The sequence below is a fragment of the Vigna unguiculata genome, chromosome 3 (genome assembly GCF_004118075.2).
Source record: "Vigna unguiculata cultivar IT97K-499-35 chromosome 3, ASM411807v1, whole genome shotgun sequence".
Taxonomy (NCBI): Eukaryota; Viridiplantae; Streptophyta; class Magnoliopsida; order Fabales; family Fabaceae; genus Vigna; species Vigna unguiculata.
The window spans coordinates 51,879,328-51,899,229 of NC_040281.1; the positions used below are offsets into that span (position 1 = coordinate 51,879,328).

General features: G+C 37.3%; 2 protein-coding genes across 2 annotated transcripts; both read right to left on the reverse strand.

The window, feature by feature from the left end:
- Nucleotides 1-131: 131 nt before the first annotated feature.
- Nucleotides 132-5,508, reverse strand: LOC114179765 (U3 small nucleolar ribonucleoprotein protein MPP10). The gene is made up of 13 exons (XM_028066215.1): nt 4,794-5,508; nt 4,410-4,477; nt 3,224-3,335; nt 3,008-3,118; nt 2,763-2,900; nt 2,481-2,549; nt 2,329-2,370; nt 2,139-2,207; nt 1,886-1,957; nt 1,741-1,794; nt 1,506-1,647; nt 1,235-1,297; nt 132-637 (listed from the first exon to the last, which is right to left on the reverse strand). The coding sequence occupies exons 1-13, from the start codon at nt 5,421-5,423 to the stop codon at nt 633-635; spliced, it is 1,575 nt and encodes a 524-aa protein (XP_027922016.1). The 5' UTR covers nt 5,424-5,508; the 3' UTR covers nt 132-632.
- Nucleotides 5,509-8,705: 3,197 nt separating this feature from the next.
- On the reverse strand, nt 8,706-11,746 carry LOC114177003. Its single transcript, XM_028062218.1, has 8 exons — nt 10,650-11,746; nt 10,232-10,265; nt 9,897-10,124; nt 9,715-9,804; nt 9,534-9,599; nt 9,349-9,440; nt 9,192-9,239; nt 8,706-9,067 (listed from the first exon to the last, which is right to left on the reverse strand). The coding sequence occupies exons 1-8, from the start codon at nt 11,048-11,050 to the stop codon at nt 8,950-8,952; spliced, it is 1,077 nt and encodes a 358-aa protein (XP_027918019.1). The 5' UTR covers nt 11,051-11,746; the 3' UTR covers nt 8,706-8,949.
- Between the last annotated feature and the right edge of the window lie 8,156 nt (nt 11,747-19,902).

Here is a 19,902-nt window from a genome sequence, read left to right on the forward strand (position 1 = left end):
ATGTTTTTCTTAAAAGATCTTAGTTTACAACAAAAATAAAAAAAAACCTAACTAAACCCCCTTTCAAAGCATTGCAAAACATATAAAAAAGATTGCCCAACGATTTTCTTATTTTACGGTGCAATGGTGTCTTGAAAAAAAACTCGACTAATGCTCATTCCTTGATAGCAGTGCCATACAAGTTATTCAAAAGAATCAAATATTTGCCGGCTTAAAAAAACTTTACAAGCGGGAGCATCAAAAGCAAAAAGCTCCAACAGTTTTCTTCTGTCCTGTTGGTTTAGCAATCAAACGTTCAACTATAAGCCATTAGCAAGGGGTGCGGAACAATACAACATATCAGCTACAACAAACTTTAAACAATAACTGGGAAAGCAAATAACCATGACCTATCAATTGATTTGATATTAACTTAGAATTTAAGGAACAGCAAAAACAAAAAACTATAAGCATTAAGATACTCTCGTCTGCCACTGCAGCACGGGTTTGAATGGCATCGCCCATATATCATGATTGACTCCAAAAAAATCTTCTTCCACGTCTATTTTGCTCATGTTTTGCCACGAGCTCCATCTTCAACTCATTGTTAGTTGTGCAGCTTCTATAAACAATATAAAATTTCGCATTGTTCCTTACCCTGCAAAGATCCAGGGAGATTTAAGGTAAGAAGCTACCATGTCTTTCGAAAATTTCTTTGGACTACATCTGACTGCTCATCCACAGATGGAAGCCACCTCACCTTAATGTGTAGACAACTAGTCATCGGATCTTAAGACTAAATAAAATACAAGGAATTGTACCCAGACAAGGGTAGAGTCTATATCAGATACCACCGGTTTCAGTAAAACATTGTTCAGACAGGCTTACATTGGAATTAATTGAGACTCGAAACTAAAACTTGTTCAATCTATCCCTGCTGAATATATACCATGACTATCTAAAACTTTAACATTCCACAGGATTTGGTAGGAATCATGAGAGAAAGAAAAAATGCTCCACACGTATGATGTGTGTTCTACCAAATCTTTAAAAAAGCCAGCCAAGATTAAAAAAGAAAAGGTATATATCCAACTCCTGGGATAATAGGATAATGGCATTTCAGAATAGAACAGCCATTGCATAGCTATCGTTTTAATTCCTTAACATAATGAGGTTCCTAACAAGAAATTGACATTGCTGACAAAGAAATTAACATTTCTAAACCTAGTATTAAAAAGCCAGATAAAAAAATTACCATTAACTTGGCTATGAATTGCACCTTCTTGCGCCTTCTTTTTTGTCTTTTTTACTGCCTCTTCTGTAACCACAAAGTTTGTTAATGAATAATGAAAAACATATGAAAATATTTTTTGGCTTGTACACAACAAAATGATGGGCAACTTCCCTCCTAGAGAAGTCATACGCATATAGTGTGAAAATTCGTAAAAAGACAGGTAATATGTATTGAAAACCATAATCACTATGCTGTCAGTGACAAGATACTTTTATTACATAACCTATGATACCTTTAAATTTTCTTTTCTTGTTAGCTCTCCTTCTCTTCCTTTCTGCCTGTGTAAGCTCTACTTCTTCCTTGATATCACCCTTGCCATCAAACACCTCCTCAGGAGCCAACATAGCAGCATCTGAAACAGCCACAGGAGCAATCTACCCATGGAAGGTATAATACATTGTCAGTAACTGATAAATGTAAGAAACATAAGCACAAAAAAAAAACTGATAAAAAGAATAGCTGTTTACTTCTTCCATTGCCAGAGCAGGCACATTAGCTTGAATAGACATGTCCTCTATAACCTGTCCATTTCAATCCAAGGAAAAATAAGAAGAAATTTCAAGTCAAGTATTAATAGACTATCATGAGATAAAAAGATCGTCGGTGCCATACAGGTTTTGGGGCAAAGTTAAAATGAGATAGGGCATCCAGCTTCAGACAGAGTCTCTTAAACAGCATGTTAGCCTGATAACGAGTACAAGGTGTAAGATTAATGCATAATAATGAAATATATAAAGGGCGGTTACACAACCTGATACAATTAGCCAACTTTGTATAATGCATGAGAACATGAAGCACATAACAAATGAGAAGAGATTAAATAGCACAATAAACAGATACAAAGTAAAACAATCAAGATTTGCACCTCATTCTTTTGTTCATCTTTGAATGACAATGGAGCAGATGTGGGGTCTGTCTTCTGAACATATTCTTGCTGTCAACAATTAAAAAAAATACATTTGAGGTACATCACAAGTAAGGATGAAATTTACAAACCCTTGACAAATTAGTAAAAGATTTTCAAATGATGCAGAAAATATACTTAAAGTACAAACCTCGTAAATTTCTGCAAGTCCCTGCTTGCTTTTATTGTCATCCTGAATTCATAACAAAAATGAAATTACTTGTACAAATTAGTTACATACAGATAGAGCTAGACAAAATGTTGATTGAACAATAAAATCTATTTCAGTTAAATAAGTCTTACCAACTCTTTAACTTCCCGAGGCGCTTTAGACGGCAATTTAGAAAGCCTTTGCACATCATTAAAAAGCCCCTATAATAAACACAAGTGTACATTAGAAAAAACGTAGTGTTATGCAGTTCATCTCATGTATTACTTGCAATAATTATATAATCAGGCTTAACACACCCAACTTTTTACCAAAATGGTAGAAGTTGCCATCTATGTATCAGCTCCCACTCAAGTAAATGACATGATGAACTATAGTAGACGCCCAAATCATGTCAGTTCAGCATATTAAGTTACCTCAATAATCCTCTTCTTGATCATATCCTCGATAGAAGCTGTAACTTCCTCAGTGATTACAGGAGCAGGCCTCACATTGTGCTCAAAGTCTAGATCAACTTCCAATGCACTATTTTTGGGTCTCTTTGCAGCAGTTACCTGTATAAAATCATCAATAATCAAAATACCAGATTAGCATAAAAGCCTGCAAATCCAACCCAAAAAGTAATCAGATAAAAAAAATGAAAAAGGGACTAATGTATTACCTCACCCTGCATAGTCCATGTTTTTGGCTCTATGTTAGCTTTCTCCATCTGCTCTATCTTGGATTGAATTTTTTCCAGCTGCTTTTCGTGGGCAGATGCAGTCCCTTTCTTCTACACATGTGTAATAAAATAGAATAAGAAATTAAGAAAACTATTTACAAAATAAATAGTAAATAATATATATATATATATATATATAGAGAGAGAGAGAGAGACCTCATTGTCAAATTCCATATCATCCTCATCTTCAGAATATTTAGATTCCTGAAGTACTTGAGCTTTTCTTTTTGAGCCCCTTTCCTTTTTACCTCCAAAGAAGTCTTCATACCTGATGGCAACAGGTGAAAAAAATGAACCCCGCATACAGACATGGTAAAAATCATCTAAGGTAGAAATAAGTTATACAAGGAGTAATATAATGAAAAAGTATCCAGACAATTGCATAACATGATGGTGAAGCTTTAATGCAGAGGACAACCATATTGTTAAAGTCCCAAAGATAGAGATCACACCTCGACCTTCAGCTACAAATAGGAATTTCACGTTTCTGGTGGGAAAGAGGAGAAGGAAGAAGAAAAAAGGATGAAGAGGATAGAGGGAAAGGGAAGAGAAACAGAGAGATCAAAGAACTGGACACTGCACTGCTCTCATTATCATTCAGTCTGTCAGCAGTCCTACCTTATTTATACCAACAGCCACAAAATCCTAGCTAACAGCAGTAGACTAACTAATTAACACTCTTTTCTTATTATATATATGTGATGAATAGAAGAAAGCACAACACTGATGACAAGGGCGACCGCAGGAGTCTTCACTTAGTAATGGGAGTATTCAGCGTGGGACTCATACAGATAAATATCAGAAATAGGAAAAAGAGAAACAAGCTTTCACATCTATATCTATAATATCAAAAGAACTAGCCTAATATACATTTCTTTGTCCGATGAAGAGCAAGTGGCTTGATTTTTCCACAAATTTAGTAAGAGGCTGGTCCCTCCCCTCCCTCTCCCATGTTTGGAAATAAGATCAAAAGAATAAAATAAAATTAGATAAGGCATTGCATATCAGGTTGTCACGTGACAAGTGTTAAACATTAAAATCACAATTCTACATGTACTATCATAAGGCTAGACCTCCGGGTTATAATGCTTTGATATTGTTACTCGCATCTCACCACAAAGTCTACCCAAGAACAAGACATACACATGCGGTATCTATAGGTATTTGTGGAACATAGATCGTCAAGCAGAAGTGAAGCAATTTAAAGCTTTTACTTGGGAACTTCATTGACCAATAAGTGAAATTATGGACTAGTGACAGTGGATATAACCAACAACTTGAGTTGCAATATTAAAATGGATGAAGATCCTTTTATTTCTAGTAGGAGGACAATAATAAACACCTTGCATTTTCCATGTCCTCTGCTTCTTCGTCTACATCATCTTCGTCACCAGACCCAAAATCATCATCCTAGATAAATATAATCAGAATGGGTCACGAACCAAATAATTAATAAACAACTAAATAACAACTTAACAAGCGCTGAACATCATAAATACGGATTGGACAGCCAAATTAGAAGAAAAGAAAAATACTAAAAAAGCAACATATATCACTATTAAAAAAAATCAACAAAAACAAACAAGACCCTATTATACCTCACACAAACCCTAACAGTAATACCAATTGGCATGAACTACCTAAAACAACTGTGCCAGGTCATGATCGTGTTCAGAAACCCCAAAAAAGACTAGTGAAAACCACACTAAGCAAAGAGCAGACTCACCTCATCACTTTCCTCGTCATCATCTTCCTCCTCGCCTTCTCCGTCTGCCTCACCATTCTGAAAATCCTCTTCCTCCTTATCTAAGTACTTCGCCAATTCATCTATTTTCAAGAATTTATCCTCAATGCCACCGCCTTCTTCATTATCCTCTTCGTCTTCCACTTCATCTTCCTCATCCTCTTCCATTCCTTCTTCTTCTCCCTGCTCTTCTTCGTCCTCGTCTCCTTCTTCTTCCTCTTCCTCATCCAACTCCTCGTCAAAACCGTCGCTATCTCCCTCCCCCTCGTCTGTACTCTTTTCCTCCACCTTGTTCCCAATTTCCGAAGGAACCTTCAACTGGAAAATCTCTTCAGGATTTTCAGCCAGCTGCTTCAAACGGCGGCGCAGGGTGGATAACAGAGGCTGTGATTGGAGGTCGATTTGTTGCCATATCTGTTCAGCGTCGAAACCTTCCACGAGGAGTTGGTCCAATGGCGTTTTAGGGGAAAATGGTTTTAGTTTAGAAAACAAGTATTGGGACGCCGTACGAGTAGCCTCCGACAGCTCCGCGTTCGGCGCCAACCATAATGGTGGATCCGTCGCTTTCAGGCGCCGTAGGGCTTCGACGCCAGCGTCACTCGCGTTCGCCATTGTTGGGGCACTGTCTACTTTCTCTGGTGACAAAAAGGGTTTAGTTTAGGGTTTTAGCACAAAGAAAATTTCACAGGACTGAAAAATGAGCGTTTTCTTGACCTAGCAAATAAATAAATTCGATTAATTATAGAAAATTACTTTTTAAACACAAATTGGAATTGGACTAATTTTTAGTATGTTATGTTTAGATGTATGTATAAAAAAGTGAAGGATCTATACAAACTATTATATATTATTATCAATTCTGCAATTAAGTAGTAATATGATAATACAAATATAAAATCATTCCTCTTTAACCATCGGATATTTTGATCAAATTAAATTCCTTTAAAATACTTACTTTTTCAACTTTTATATTTAATCTTTGAAATTTTGTATTTTTTTAATAGTTATATTTCAAAATTATATAAATAAAAATCGATTTATAATAGTTTGTACAAGCTATATGAAATATTATATATATATATATATATATATATATATATAAAAATAAAGACTACACTAAATAATACCAGTAAAACAAGAATAAGATAATTAAGTTTATTATAACAAAGTAATATGATTTATAAAGTACAAAGTTTAAAAAATTTAGAAAAAAATGTATATAATTATCTTTTATCGAGATGTATTTAATTTATCAAATTATACAATAACATGTCAAGTTCTTGTGTTGAACTAAAGAAACATTAGGAAAGGTGGGAAGTCAAATCAATGAACTAGATTGATGCACAACTATGAATACAAGTGATGCTTAAGTAGTTTCCATTCAAAATTATTCATGAATTCTATATATTGCTCTGTGTAGAATTGAACTCAGTGTAATGGAGATTTAACTACTACAAGTTCCACATCATGGCAGTATTATGAAAGGACAATGATACTTTAACTCATTTTTTTTACCCACTTTTAACCCACCACTTCAATCACCATTAGATCATCACATCACATCACTAAAAAGAATAAAAAAATGATCTAATGGTGATTGAAATAATGGGTTAAAAGTGGGTCAAAAAAAGTAGGTTAAAATATCATTTTCCATTATGAAATTAGAAAAAAGTGACAGCATTGTGTTTTAAGGATAAAAAAGTCCACAATTCTACAATAAGGTTTTAGACCTCAAACTTGGACTTGACACAAGGACTAAATAATGTGTGTGAACTTTCTCCAAACACTAGACTTTAACAGATGCACAATGAGTACTAAAAATAGGAAATGGCAACAAAATTCAATTTGCAACAGTATGCATACTACAATCAGATATGCATGATACTAAAACACAACATGATACTCTGGACAAAAGTAAACTTCAAACACAACAGCAAGATACTCTATCACATTCAGTTCAAATGCAGAATGATTGCAATAGGAAGAAAAATTAAAGGAAAATTAAAGGATGTGTTACCTCGACACCAACCCAAGAGCACCAAAGCACCAAAGGTAGTACATTCCCCCACGGCCAGAACAGCACCAAACGCAACACCCTCCCAACAGCACCAAAGGTAGTGTTAAATTTTAGTAAAAAAAAAAATTATGGTGTCAAAATACCAGTGTCCTTTTTCATTTTAAAAAAAGTTGTTTGACAATATTTGACAATCATTTCACAACACAACTTTTATAACGGTAAAATAGTCTTAGCAAAAGTTAACTTTTATGAGAAAGTGAATAGTTATGAAGGATAATGTCAAATTTTAGTAAAAAGGAATATGGTGTCAAGATACTAATGTCCTTTTTCTTTTGAAAAAAGGTTGTTTGACACCATTTCATAACTTTTATAGAGGCAAAATAATCTTAACAAAAGTTAACTTTTATATTTTTAAAAAAGAAGAGAAATTGAATAGTTATGAGGGATAGCGTCAAACTTTAGTAAAAAAAAAGTACGATGTCAAGATTCCAGTGTCCTTTCTCTTTTGGAAAAAGGTTGTTTGACAATACTATTTGACAACCATCTCACAATTTTTATAAGGATAAAATAGTCTTAAAAAAATAATTTTATATTTTTAAAAGGAAGAGGAAGTAAATAGTTATGAGAGGTAGTGTCAAATTTTAATAAAAATAGAAGTATGGTGTCAAGATATCACTATCCTTTTACTTTTGGAAAAAGGTTGTTTGACGACACCATGTGACAACTATTTCAAAACTTTTTTAATAGTAAAATAGTCTTAACACAAGTTAATTAACTTTTATATTTTTAGAAGGAAACGAAAGTGAATAATTATGAGGTGCAGTGTCAAATTTTAGTTAAAAAAAGTACAGTGTCAATATATCATTGTCCTTTGCCTTTTGGAAAAAGGTTGTTTGACACAATTTGACAACCATTTCACAACTTTTATAATGGTAAAATAGTCTTAAAAAAAGTTAACTTTTATATTTGTAAAAGGAAGAGAGAGTGAATAATTATAAGGAGTAGTGTCAAATTTTAGTAAAAAAAAAAAATATGGGGTCAAGAAAATATCCTTTTACTTTTAAAAAAGAGTTATTTGACATCATTTGACAACTATTTCACACTTTTTACAAAGATAAACAAGTCTTGAAAAAAAGTTAACTTTTATATTTTTAAAAAGAAAGAAAAGTGTATAGTTACGAGAAATAGTGTCAATTTGTAATGAAAAAAGTATGGTTTCAAGATAATAGTGTCATTTTCTTTTTTACAACAAAGTTCGAGAGACAATAGTAAAATGAAGAAAACTTTCACATGAGTTCAAAGCTACTCAATGGACCGAACAAAGTTTACAATAGCCACTTATTCTCAAACCACCTATATAAAGACTCTCATGAAGAAGAACTAATGTTACTTTTACAATTGTCAATGAAATTTGGTAACGATTTTATAGTTTTAATAAATTTTAAAAACCTAGGGAAAGTGTTAAAAGTTATTTCACTTCAATATTATAAATGATATTTTAATGAAAACATTTATGACTGAAATTATCAAAAGATTATGATGAAAAACAATACATAAATCACAAAAATGATGACACGTAAGTATATCTATAATACAATTGCATATACGAGAACTTAAATTATTTTTATCAGTAACGAATATATTTCTTAGGTAAAAATAATCAGGAAAATGAGAAAAACTAACATAAATAAAAACTTATTTTACCAACCTTAGAGTAAATTTCTTCTAAAACTTATTTGACCAAACTTATTTTGATAATTAAAATAAATACTTAATAATTACATTATATAATGATCTAAATGAATGGCTTTGATGCCTTTCTTTTTCTTCCAACACGAACTCTAATTATTTTCTTTTTTACTTGCTCCCAATGCAAATTCAAACACTGAACAATAATAGAATCAATAAATCAATGCACTCATACTACAGTTTTTACAAACACATGAGTATCAACACAAAGTAACCCCCAAAACTCTCTTTACTTCTAAACCATTGAATTCAAAAACAGAAAAAAAAAACTTATATACTTCACCTCAACTTAAAAACCTTTTTACTATTTTCTTACAACTAATTCTCTTCCCTTTTTCTACCACAAAATTGACGATCTTCCGAAAATTGAACTCATCTCACACATAGGTACGAATCAGGGTACCGCGTTGACAACACGCTGTGTTTCAGCTTCATTATCAAAGCGAAAATGCCATAGCACGGAATATGCAATAATGCCATCGAAAAGTAACTGAAAATCAATTACAAGACAGTGAGAAAGTGTCAGCAAAATATCATATCAACCCTTAATCAGAATCAGATACCCAAGAAACAGAAAGATGCACAAAACAAGAAGAAGAATAAATAATCTATACCACAGTGGAGCATACGAGGAGGACAAATCAAGAAATGGATACGGCCACCTGTTTTTTTTTTTTTTTTTCAGAAAGAAAAAACAAGTATAATTAGGAAATTATGTGTAAGATGTTTCTTTGGTGATTCAGTGATGAGAATAACGAGGAGGGTTGTTACCAGAGTTTAACTATGGCATGAACAATCCACTGGAAAATCACGTATGTAATTGTCCACATGAAAAAGTATCCTATTCGAAACCAAGGGAACCTCTGGAGAGAAGAGAACAAAATAAAGGGTAAGGATTTGAATATGTATATGCAGTGAAAGTGGACAATTAGCTAGAATCAAATCTAGAAACTCACCAAGGAATTTAAAGCCGTGTCACCTAGCAGAAAAACAGCATTGATGGTGTGCATACTGATTACTAGCTGCCACATTACAATTTTGACTTATGATTTAGCTCTCATGTCTCTTCTTTTTTGATAAGAAAAGGAACAGGTATAATACAACTATATGTAATCGATTGAGTCACACATGGCTTACCAAATTTATGTGGTAATCTTTGATTGTTAGAAACGGAACAATTATGAACCAAAACACACAATCTGTGAGCATTACAGCACCTGCAATCATCTGTTCATAAAAAAAAAGCAAAAACAGTGGCAAAAAGATTACTAAAGTTGAGTTCATCAGTTATCTAAAGCAGTGATGTAGGCCAAGTTTACCTGGAATATTATTTGAAAGATATAACCCCAGGTGCCAGCAGGTTGGCGAACAAGATGTTCTTGTGGAGTTCCTAATCCTTTGTCATTGTTTGATGGATTAGAACACTGGGGGATTGTAGGAGCATCAGAAATTCCTTGCTCTGCATCTCCATCAACATTTCCAACCTTGTCTCCACTTGCTTTTTTAAGATGCTGGTAACATCCATGCATGGAGAGCAAAGATCCCAGCTACAAAATCAAACATACAATGGCAGTGTATAGCCAGGTTATGCACTGGATTATATACATGAAATAGCAAAAGAATTATACAAGAGGCCCTTCATAAAAGTGTTTACCCCAAAGTAAATGGTGACTGCAACAAAAGTCCACCTGTTTCATAGCAACAAAATGAAAGAAGGAAAAATTAATAATCAAAAGCCAGAAGAGAAAAACAGACCCTTTTTTATACAAAGGGAAGCAACTTCAAATGGAAGTTATCTTAGCCACACACAAAGCCATGATCATAAAGGGGATTCAAAGAGAAGAGGACTGATTGAACTGCTATCAATCCCTTCATTTAGCAAAACAAACTAACAGCTTCGTTTTTTATTTGAAATTGATTAACTCATGCATTAATTCATTTTAATTTAATGAGGGAAGTTCACTGTAGTTAAACATATGCAGAGAGACCCTGTGCATACAGTGTGCATTAATCCTTTTCAACAGCATTCAAATTTGACATGAAGAAATTCGAAATGGAAAATGAAAACTCACTGAGTGTAAAAGTAGAAAATGCTTCCTCCGTCAGCGGTTGCTGTCAGTACGAGAAGCACCAAAAGCACAACGAATGCAAAAACTCTAAACCCCAGTAACCAAACAGGGTGAATTCCTTTCAAACAAGGCCTCCAAATTTCATCCTCGTACAAAGTCGAGGATGTTTCTTTCTGGGCATCATTTCTTGTTGCTGTTTCTTTCTGCCCTTCCTTGTCATCATTTCCTGTTGCCTTCCGTGAAACTTCATACTTCAATATTAGCAATGAGGAAAAGATAGCTGAAAGCAGAACCCAAATGACACAAACCAAGACCCTCCAATTCCACCAGTAACTTTGTGTGGTTGTATCCGCAGTGATGATGGGTTCCCACGTGCCTTTTGGAGAGCCAGTCACGAACCTCATTTCGTTACTTCAGAATCTCTCACAGGTAATGGAGAGGGAGATGGGGTTGTCCTGCTTCTTCCCCTTGGAAAAATCTCTGCAATGCTATTGAATAACAAAACAAATAGAATATAACAATGAGCTTATAAGAGAATAGGAAGCTATTAAACTTGTTCTCTGCGATCAAAAGTGGGGCCTAAGAGAAAGTACACATGATAGTGATTTTTCATGCATTTCAAACTAGGAACAGCTGCAAAAGTTTTGGGCCAGGGAAAACTAAAAGGATGAAGTCTCTTGACCCATTTTAGCCACATTAACTAAATGTTTAATTATCGGATAAGGTGGATATTTCAGACTTTGAATAGAACACCGACAATTTTAATTGTATGTGGATCAGTCTATAAAGGAAAAAAAGAAGCAGCTAAGAACTGTAAGCAAAAAGAAAAGGTTGAATTGAAACTTGCAAGGGAAAGCAAAACAATGTGGAGGAGCGAGAAGAGATGCTTTGTTTCTTTGCTTTTGTATATAGAAAACTATTAAAGGTTGTAGACTAGGCAGAGAGAGAGAGAGAGAGAGGGAAAAGAAAAGGATGGTGTTGTGTTGTGTTGTGTGGTGTGCTTGGAGCACAAGCTTCTTCTATCACTTTACTGTTTGTTATCTAACCAGAATCTAGTTGCAGCCTTGACCACCGTATTCCCATGAAAATTTTAAACTATGTTGATGAGCCAAAAGACAAACATGCATGTTTCTGTGAACCCTTCTTGGGTTAATAATCTTATTATATTTCTTTATTTAACGACAGAGAGAAAGACAGAGGAAAGGGACCAGAGAGAGGGTACAATTGTATTTGGATTTTGTATTGAAATGCTTGGGGCCAAGATTCTTCATGTATTCCAAGACTGGTTTGGCCTCGCATGAGTCATGACTTGCTCAAAAAGAAATAAAGTGAAACCACAAGAAAAAAGGGATGACACGGCTAAAAAAAGGTAAAATATATTTTTCATTTTTCAAAAATTAATATGTTTCTGTTCTCTATATTATTAAAGAAGTTTTAGTTCTTTTTGCAAGGGTAAAAACATTAGTCCCTGCATTTGTTAAAGGGGAATGAAGAATATATATATTTTTTTTTAAAATGAAGAGATGAAAAGTGGGTAAATGTTGAGGAGGATGAGAGCTGAAGGAGAGTGAGAAAAACTCTACCATCTTATGAATAGTTGTGTTGAATTCTGAAATGAAGTGTAAAATAAAGTACAATGTATATGTAATAATTTGTTAGATATGAAACATAGGTTGGAACATGGTTTGGTGCTAATGATACTAAAATTGAGTGGTATGATTGAAATGGAGAATGTTTTATTAGGTCCAATTTGTTAGGAACACACTGGTAATCAATAATCAAAGACGGGTTTGGAACGAATAAGGTGGTTGACTCGGAATGATGCAAGAAAAATTGAAGATTCAAGGAAAGCAGCCACTCCACTGTGTCTTGACATGTGTCATAGAACTTGTATCTGAATAACAAATGTCTATAGTTTTTCATAATAATAATAATAAAATAAAATAAGAGAAAAATATAAACTAAAATAAATAATTTAATGAAAAAATGTTGTACAAGTAATGTATGGTTCAGACGCTTGACAGCTAGAAGATGCAGTTTAGGTAAAGGTTTGGTTTTGAATTTTTTTTTCTTTTTCGTTACAAGTTTGGTTAGGGTTTTGAATGTGCATGTGGACCTTCTTCTAGCCACCAAAATATGCGTGTTATTAAGATTATGCTTACAATCATAATCAATGTGTTATCAAAAGATAAGCACAGCGTATTAGATTTTATGCTTTGTTTCACGTTCATATTTTTTGTGTAATCAAGAAAAAAAAAATATGTCTCATGTTGAAAGGATAAAAGACTATTTTTTTGTAAGAGTGTATCAATTATTTTTAAATCAGACACGTTACAATCTTATTTTTATTCTCTCTCTTTATTTTTTTTATACTTGCTTATCTTCATTTTCTTCTTACTTAACTACTTTTCTTTCTATTTTCTTTCTCTATAAGATACACGGATAAGGATGACATTAGTGAAATTGACTATATTGGATTATGTTTATATACAGCTATTTTTATTTATGTCAAGAACACACACACGATATAGTTAAAATAATTTTAATATGAAATAATAGGGTTAAATTATTTATACACCCTTATTTAAATTAGTTTATAAACAATACATAGTTATTGGAGAAGATACAATTGTTGAAGATTATTGGAGAGATGTAGAAAATTGAGTAAAAATTATGTTAGTAATTTTCCAAGTTAAGTTATTCAGAAGGGAGATGTGCGAACAATGAAAAATGAAAAAATAGTAGTAATTCCACAATCTATTATATTACTATATATGCATAGTAGAATGTAACATTAGTGAGTGAGGTTTGTCTTCTCGTATTCTAAGTGGTGAAGGTTGTCCTCGGATTCACGTCAAGTCTTTATTTTTTTTTTGTGTTGACTTTTTGTGTTTAATTAATTAATCATTATTTAGTCTATGCATAGTTTATATAAATATTATTTTTATAATGAAACATTATAATAAAAAAACAACATATAAATTAAATTATAATTGAAATTTATGATAAATAAATATTATTAAATATAGGGTTATATATATATATATATATATATATATATATATATATATATATAACTTTTAGTAAAAATTGGAATTAATCTATTTTTAAAGTTTTGATCCAATTTAGTCATCAACTTTAGAAATGTGTGGATTTAGCACTTTTGATCAAAGTTTGTTAAGTTTATTTGACGTTTCAAACGCGTTTCATGATAACATTTTAGTTGTTTATACTGTTTGACACATTTTCGCGTTAGTTGATAAACTTGTTTGATTTAAGGTATGTGATTAGAGTAATGATTTTCACCGTTTTGATGTACTTGATGAAAATATTGTATGTGAATATTGTAACGTCCCGTTTAATTTATAAACGCAATTAAAGGAAACGCCACACATAAGATAGTATAACCACGCAGTCCTGGAGTTTCCAACATCACCCCTACAAAACTAGGCACACCACGATGCCAACAAAAGCAGAAAATTGTTCAACTAGAAGTTTACAATCTAATAACCACGAGTACAGGGGGCCATAGCCCTAAAGAAACATGTCAAAAAGAAGTATAAGGTACAACCCAGATGGCTAGGTAGCGGAATCGTCGTTCCCTTGTTGACCACGAGAACCTCGCCCATCTGCTCCCATCAACCAAGTTGATGATCATCGCAAGGAAGAACAGCCACATACAACACAACCATGCAACAAAACGGGTAAGCTAGAGCCAACACATATTCATCATACAGTTAAATATATATTCACCACCTCATATCCATATAACACCCGAACATGTTATGACTCTTCATTCAATACACTACGACTCGACTCGACTCATCCGAATACGTATAACTTAGTCGAATTCAGCGGATGCTTGCACTTGTGGTGGATACCTCTGCTCGAACCTGAGCTGCTCATCCACGAGCTATGTGTTACAAATGTTACGATGAATCAAATCTCCCTCACCACAAGGTTAGCCCTTAATGAATTTCAGGCCTCCTACTACTCTCACCACAGGAGTCAGTCCGCTCTAAGTGAGACTAACTGCCCCTCAGAGTGTCAGGATACAGTCCTTACCTTGAATCCTTACTTAGTTATATAGATGGGGCACCACCATGGACACCCACTAACAGGGGCCATGGGATTACGTCCCGACCACTGAAGCGTAGCCCCGGAGGTCTCACCTAGAGACCCCAAGGAATTACACGCTGACACGAACCAACATTCATAAAACATCATTAGGAGAACATCAAAAGCATGTTTATAATTCCATACCCATCCATGAGATTTATTCCTCGTATGCATCACATTTTGAATCCATACCACTGATCATCACCATCCCATGAGTCTAGGGTCTCATCTCATATCAATACCATGTTCCTTTAATTTCAAACCACACATTCATTTCACATGCTAAGTCTCATACCAACCCATCATCCACAATTCATGAATCATGTCGAAATATACTTCATGCTCCATTATATACAGATCACTCATCATACAATCATACTCAACCAAAACAGATCATTCAAGGACCAATAGACATTCAAACACAGCACAGTCTCGCCCAGCAGCTCGCTCAGGCTGAGGGGTCTCGCTCAAGCGAGCCACCCCCTCTGCCTAGGCGAGGGCACAAGAACTAGAGCGTGGGCAATGCGGGATCTCGCTTAGGCGAGATCCCTCTCGCCTGGGCGAGTTGCCTGCTCGCTCAAAAGCCACAGCAGCTCGCCTGGGCAACCATTCGTGGAGAAAAAGGCTTAGGCGAGCCTCTGTTAATCTCGCCTAGGCGAGAATAGCTCGCTTGGGCGAGTTTATCAGTGTCCGCCACTGTTTTCACCTGCAACAGACGTAAATACGTACCACAAGCAACAATCCCACCGTATCATACATCCATATCGACAGGTAAACACAAAAGAGAATCACCAAGCACACAAAACAACATACTCGCACCAAACAAACAAAGGATTCTAGCTTCCCCGTACCTAGAATAGCTAGCAAGCGACCCAACACTCCCTCGACACCGAACGCACGAGCACAACAGCTCAAGAAGCGAATGGAAGAACTGAAAGGATAGTGAAACAGGAGCACGATATGGGTTACTTGGAAGCCCTAACGGAAAGAAATGAAAAGGAACAATGAAGACGAGAATGGCTAGCATAGTACTTACATATCGACAGGTAAACACAAAAGAGAATCACCAAGCACACAAAACAACATACTCGCACCAAACAAACAAAGGATTCTAGCTTCCCCGTACCTAGAATAGCTAGCAAGCGACCCAACACTCCCTCGACACCGAACGCACGAGCACAACAGCTCAAGAAGCGAATGGAAGAACTGAAAGGATAGTGAAATAGGAGCACGATATGGGTTACTTGGAAGCCCTAACGGAAAGAAATGAAAAGGAACAATGAAGACGAGAATGGCTAGCATAGTACTTACATGGAGTAGGAAACGACCTCGAACTAGCTCGAAGACGGCAGAATCCTAACCCTAGCAGAGCGTCACGTGAGAGCAAGGGGATGACGGCTGGTTCTTTTCTGAAAGTGAATGAAATGTGAAATTAGGGCAACACTAAGGGTTCTTATATCATGGGCCAGCCTTTAGGCCCACTGTTGCAGGGCAGCCTACTAACTTTAGGGCAGAAATAAAAATGGGGTCTTACATTCTCCCCAACAAGAAAAAATTTCGACCTCGAAAATAAAGACTCACCAGGTAAACAGATGTGGATGTGATTTTCTCATGTCCTCCTTTAACTCCCACGTCGAGTCACCCGTCCTCCAATCCCAGATAACTTTAACAAGACTAACGATCTTCCCACGACGTTCCTCAACCTTGCTATCCTCAAGAGCTATGGGTGGTACTTCTATTGTGAGATCCTCCCTGATATGTATATCTTCAGCTTCTAACACATGAGCTGGGTCAAACACGTACTTCCTCAGCTGTGAGACGTGAAATACCGGGTGAAGGTTCGCCAACTGCGGGGGCAAAGCTATCTCATAGGCCACTGGCCCAATCCTCCTCGTGATCTGATATGGGCCAAGGAATTTAGGCAAAAGTTTCCTTGAGTGGAGAGCCCTTCCCACGCCCGTGGTTCGGGTTACCCTCAAGAATACATGATCTCCCACTACAAACTCCAAAGGTCTCCTCCTACGATCAGCATAGGCCTTCTGCCTACTCTGCGAAGCCAACATCCTATCTCTCACCATCCTCACCTTTTTGGTGGTCTGTTCTAACAACTCTGGTCCAACCAACATCGCTTCTCCATCCTGATACCAGCAAAGAGGAGTCCTACACCTCCTGCCATAAAGAGCCTCGTATGGCGCCATGCCAATGCTCGCATGAAAACTATTATTGTAGGTGAACTCAATCAAAGACAATACTTCATCCCAAGCTCCCAGGTGATCCAATATACAAGTTCTCAACAAATCCTCTAACGACTGGATCGTCCTCTCAGACTGACTATCGGTCTGAGGGTGATAAGCTGAACTCATGGTGAGCTTGCTACCCATAGCACCCTGCAGCGTCTGCCAAAACCGGGATGTGAACCGTGGGTCTCTATCGGAAACTATGCTTGAGGGCACCCATGAAGTCTTACTATCTCCCTAATGTACAACTGGGCCAACTTAGCCATGGACATCCTCAAGTTCATCGCCAAAAAGTGAGCACTCTTGGTCAACCGATCCACTATCACCCAGATGATGTCATGTCCTCTAAAAGTCTGCGGCAGATGAGTCACAAAATCCATGGAGATGCTGTCCCATTTCCACACCGGTACCTCCAACGACTGTAGAATGCCACCGGGTCTCTGATGCTCCACCTTCGCCTTCTGACACGTCAGACAAGCGGATACAAACTGAGCCACATCCTTCTTCAGTCCCTGCCACCAGAAAGTTTCCTTGAGGTCCTGGTACATCTTAGTCATGCCAGGATGCAAGCTAAGACGACTCTTGTGCCCTTCCTCAAGAATCAACTTCCTCACCTCTGCGTCATCAGGTACGCATACCCTGCCCTGAAACCGCAGTATACCATCCTCACCCAAAACAAAATCTCTAGCCTCATCTGATCCAATCTGTTCTCTAACTTTGTTCAGACTGGCATCCAATAACTGCCTCTCTCTGATTGAGCCCAAGAAGTCACTAGATATAGTAAGAGTACTACACCTAATGGACTCGGACCCCAACTCCACCTGTATCCTCATGTCTCTGAACTTCTCTAGTAGCTCTACCTCTTTTATCATGAGATGTGTCGTATGTACCGTCTTTCTACTCAGAGCATCTGCCACCACATTTGCCTTCCCCGGATGATATAGAAGTTCGAAGTCATAGTCCTTCAGGAATTCCATCCACCTCCTCTGCCTCATGTTCAACTCCTTCTGATCAAACAAGTACTTTAAGCTTTTGTGGTCGCTGAACACCCGAAACTGAGCACCATACATATAGTGCCTCCAGATCTTCAAGGCAAAAACTATAGCCGCCAATTCCAAGTCATGAGTGGGATAATTACGCTCATGTATCTTAAGTTGACGTGAAGCATACGCCACTACCTTCTTCTCCTGCATTAAAACACAACCAAGTCCAAGATGAGATGCGTCGCAGTAGACCTCAAACGGTTTCCCCACATCCAGAATTACCAATATAGGAGCACTCGTCAATCTCCTCTTTAGCTCTTGAAAGCTCTCCTCGCACTTGTCCGTCCAAGTGAAAGGTTGGTCCTTTCGAGTAAGCAAGGTCAGAGGCGCCACTATCTTGGAGAATCCCTCTATGAATCTCCTATAGTAGCCCGCTAACCCCACGAAGCTCTTGATCTCTGTGGCTGATTTAGGACTTTCCCACTTTACCACTGCCTCGACCTTTGCCGGGTCCACTGAAATCCCCTGGGCGGATATCACATGTCCTAAGAACTGAACCTCATCCATTCAGAACTCGCACTTGGACAACTTGGCATACAGCTGCTTCTCTCTCAAAACACCAAGCACTAACCTCAGGTGTTCTGCATGTTCCTCCTGAGTCCTGGAATAGATAAGGATGTCGTCTATGAAGACTACGACAAACTTATCTAGGAAAGGTCGGAAGATCTTGTTCATATAGTCCATGAACATTGCTGGAGCGTTGGTCACACCAAACGGCATAACCACGTACTCATAGTGGCCATACCTCGACCTGAAGGCTGTCTTCTGCACATCATCAGCCTTCACTAAAATCTGATGGTAACCTGATCGCATATCTATCTTCGAAAACACTAATGACCCATGCAACTGATCCATCAAGTTGTCAATCCTCGGGAGCGGATACTTATTCTTGATCGTCATCTTGTTTAGTTGCCTGTAGTCCACACACAAGCACGAACTCCCATCCTTCTTCTTCACCAACAATACTGGCGCTCCCCAAGGCGAAGTACTGGGTCGGATGAACTATTTCTCCATCAGATCTTCTATCTGTTTCTTGAGCTCTACCAACTCTGCAGGAGCCATGCGATACGGGGCCATCGAGACCGGGCCTGTTCTTGGGACTAGATCGATAGAGAACTCCACCTCTCTGCTGGGAGGCAACCCTGGTACCTCCTCCGGGAACACATCTACAAAATCCTGGACGACTGGTATCACAGACGTCGTCTCCCCTCTCTCCACCTCCATATGCGTGAAGACCATGTAACACTGCGCACCGTCCTGTAGTTCCCTCATGACACCCTGGGAAGACACCAACTCAGGCTCCTCTGAGTCGGGAAACAACAACTTCTTCTCCCGACAGTCTATCAGAATGCGATTGGCAGAGAGCCAATCCATTCCTAAGATCACCTCCAACTCCTGTAGAGGTAGGCAGATTAAGTTCACCCTGTACCTGCGCCCTTCTACCTCCACTGGAAGCCTAGCACACAAGGACGACATCCTGACCAAACCTGACGCCGGAGTAGACACCGCAAGCTCACACTACAGCTCGCGCACCAACAAACCCAACCGTTCCACACAAGCAAAAGACACAAAAGAGTGTGTAGCTCCAGAATCATACAACACACAACATCTCATCCCAAAAATCACACAATAACTCATAACAAGGTTACCTGAACCTGCAGCCTCAGCTCCGGTCATGGCATAGACTCTGTCCGTCGCCTGAGGCCTGTTGCCTCTATCCTTCCCCTGATGCTGCTGGGGTGTCTGAACTGGAGGGCGTGTCGCTGCCCTAGAAAGGTTGGGGCAATCTCTCCCAAAGTGGCCTTCCTTGCCACAGTTGTTGCACCTGCGGTAACCCTCCCTACGTGGACAAGCATA

What these genes read in the sequence shown, in the direction of transcription:
- LOC114179765 (XM_028066215.1), bottom strand. Translation starts at nt 5,423, where the DNA reads ATGGCGAACGCGAGTGACGCTGGCGTCGAAGCCCTACGGCGCCTGAAA. An exon ending in GACTTGCAGAAATTTACGAG is followed by an intron (nt 2,208 to 2,328) that starts GTTTGTACTTTA and finishes AATTGTTGACAG; the next exon opens with CAAGAATATGTTCAGAAGAC. An exon ending in AAGATGAACAAAAGAATGAG is followed by an intron (nt 1,958 to 2,138) that starts GTGCAAATCTTG and finishes ACTCGTTATCAG; the next exon opens with GCTAACATGCTGTTTAAGAG.
- LOC114177003 (XM_028062218.1), bottom strand. Translation starts at nt 11,050, where the DNA reads ATGAGGTTCGTGACTGGCTCTCCAAAAGGCACGTGGGAACCCATCATC. An exon ending in AAGATTACCACATAAATTTG is followed by an intron (nt 9,600 to 9,714) that starts GTAAGCCATGTG and finishes GTAATGTGGCAG; the next exon opens with CTAGTAATCAGTATGCACAC. An exon ending in TCCTCGTATGCTCCACTGTG is followed by an intron (nt 9,068 to 9,191) that starts GTATAGATTATT and finishes ATTGATTTTCAG; the next exon opens with TTACTTTTCGATGGCATTAT.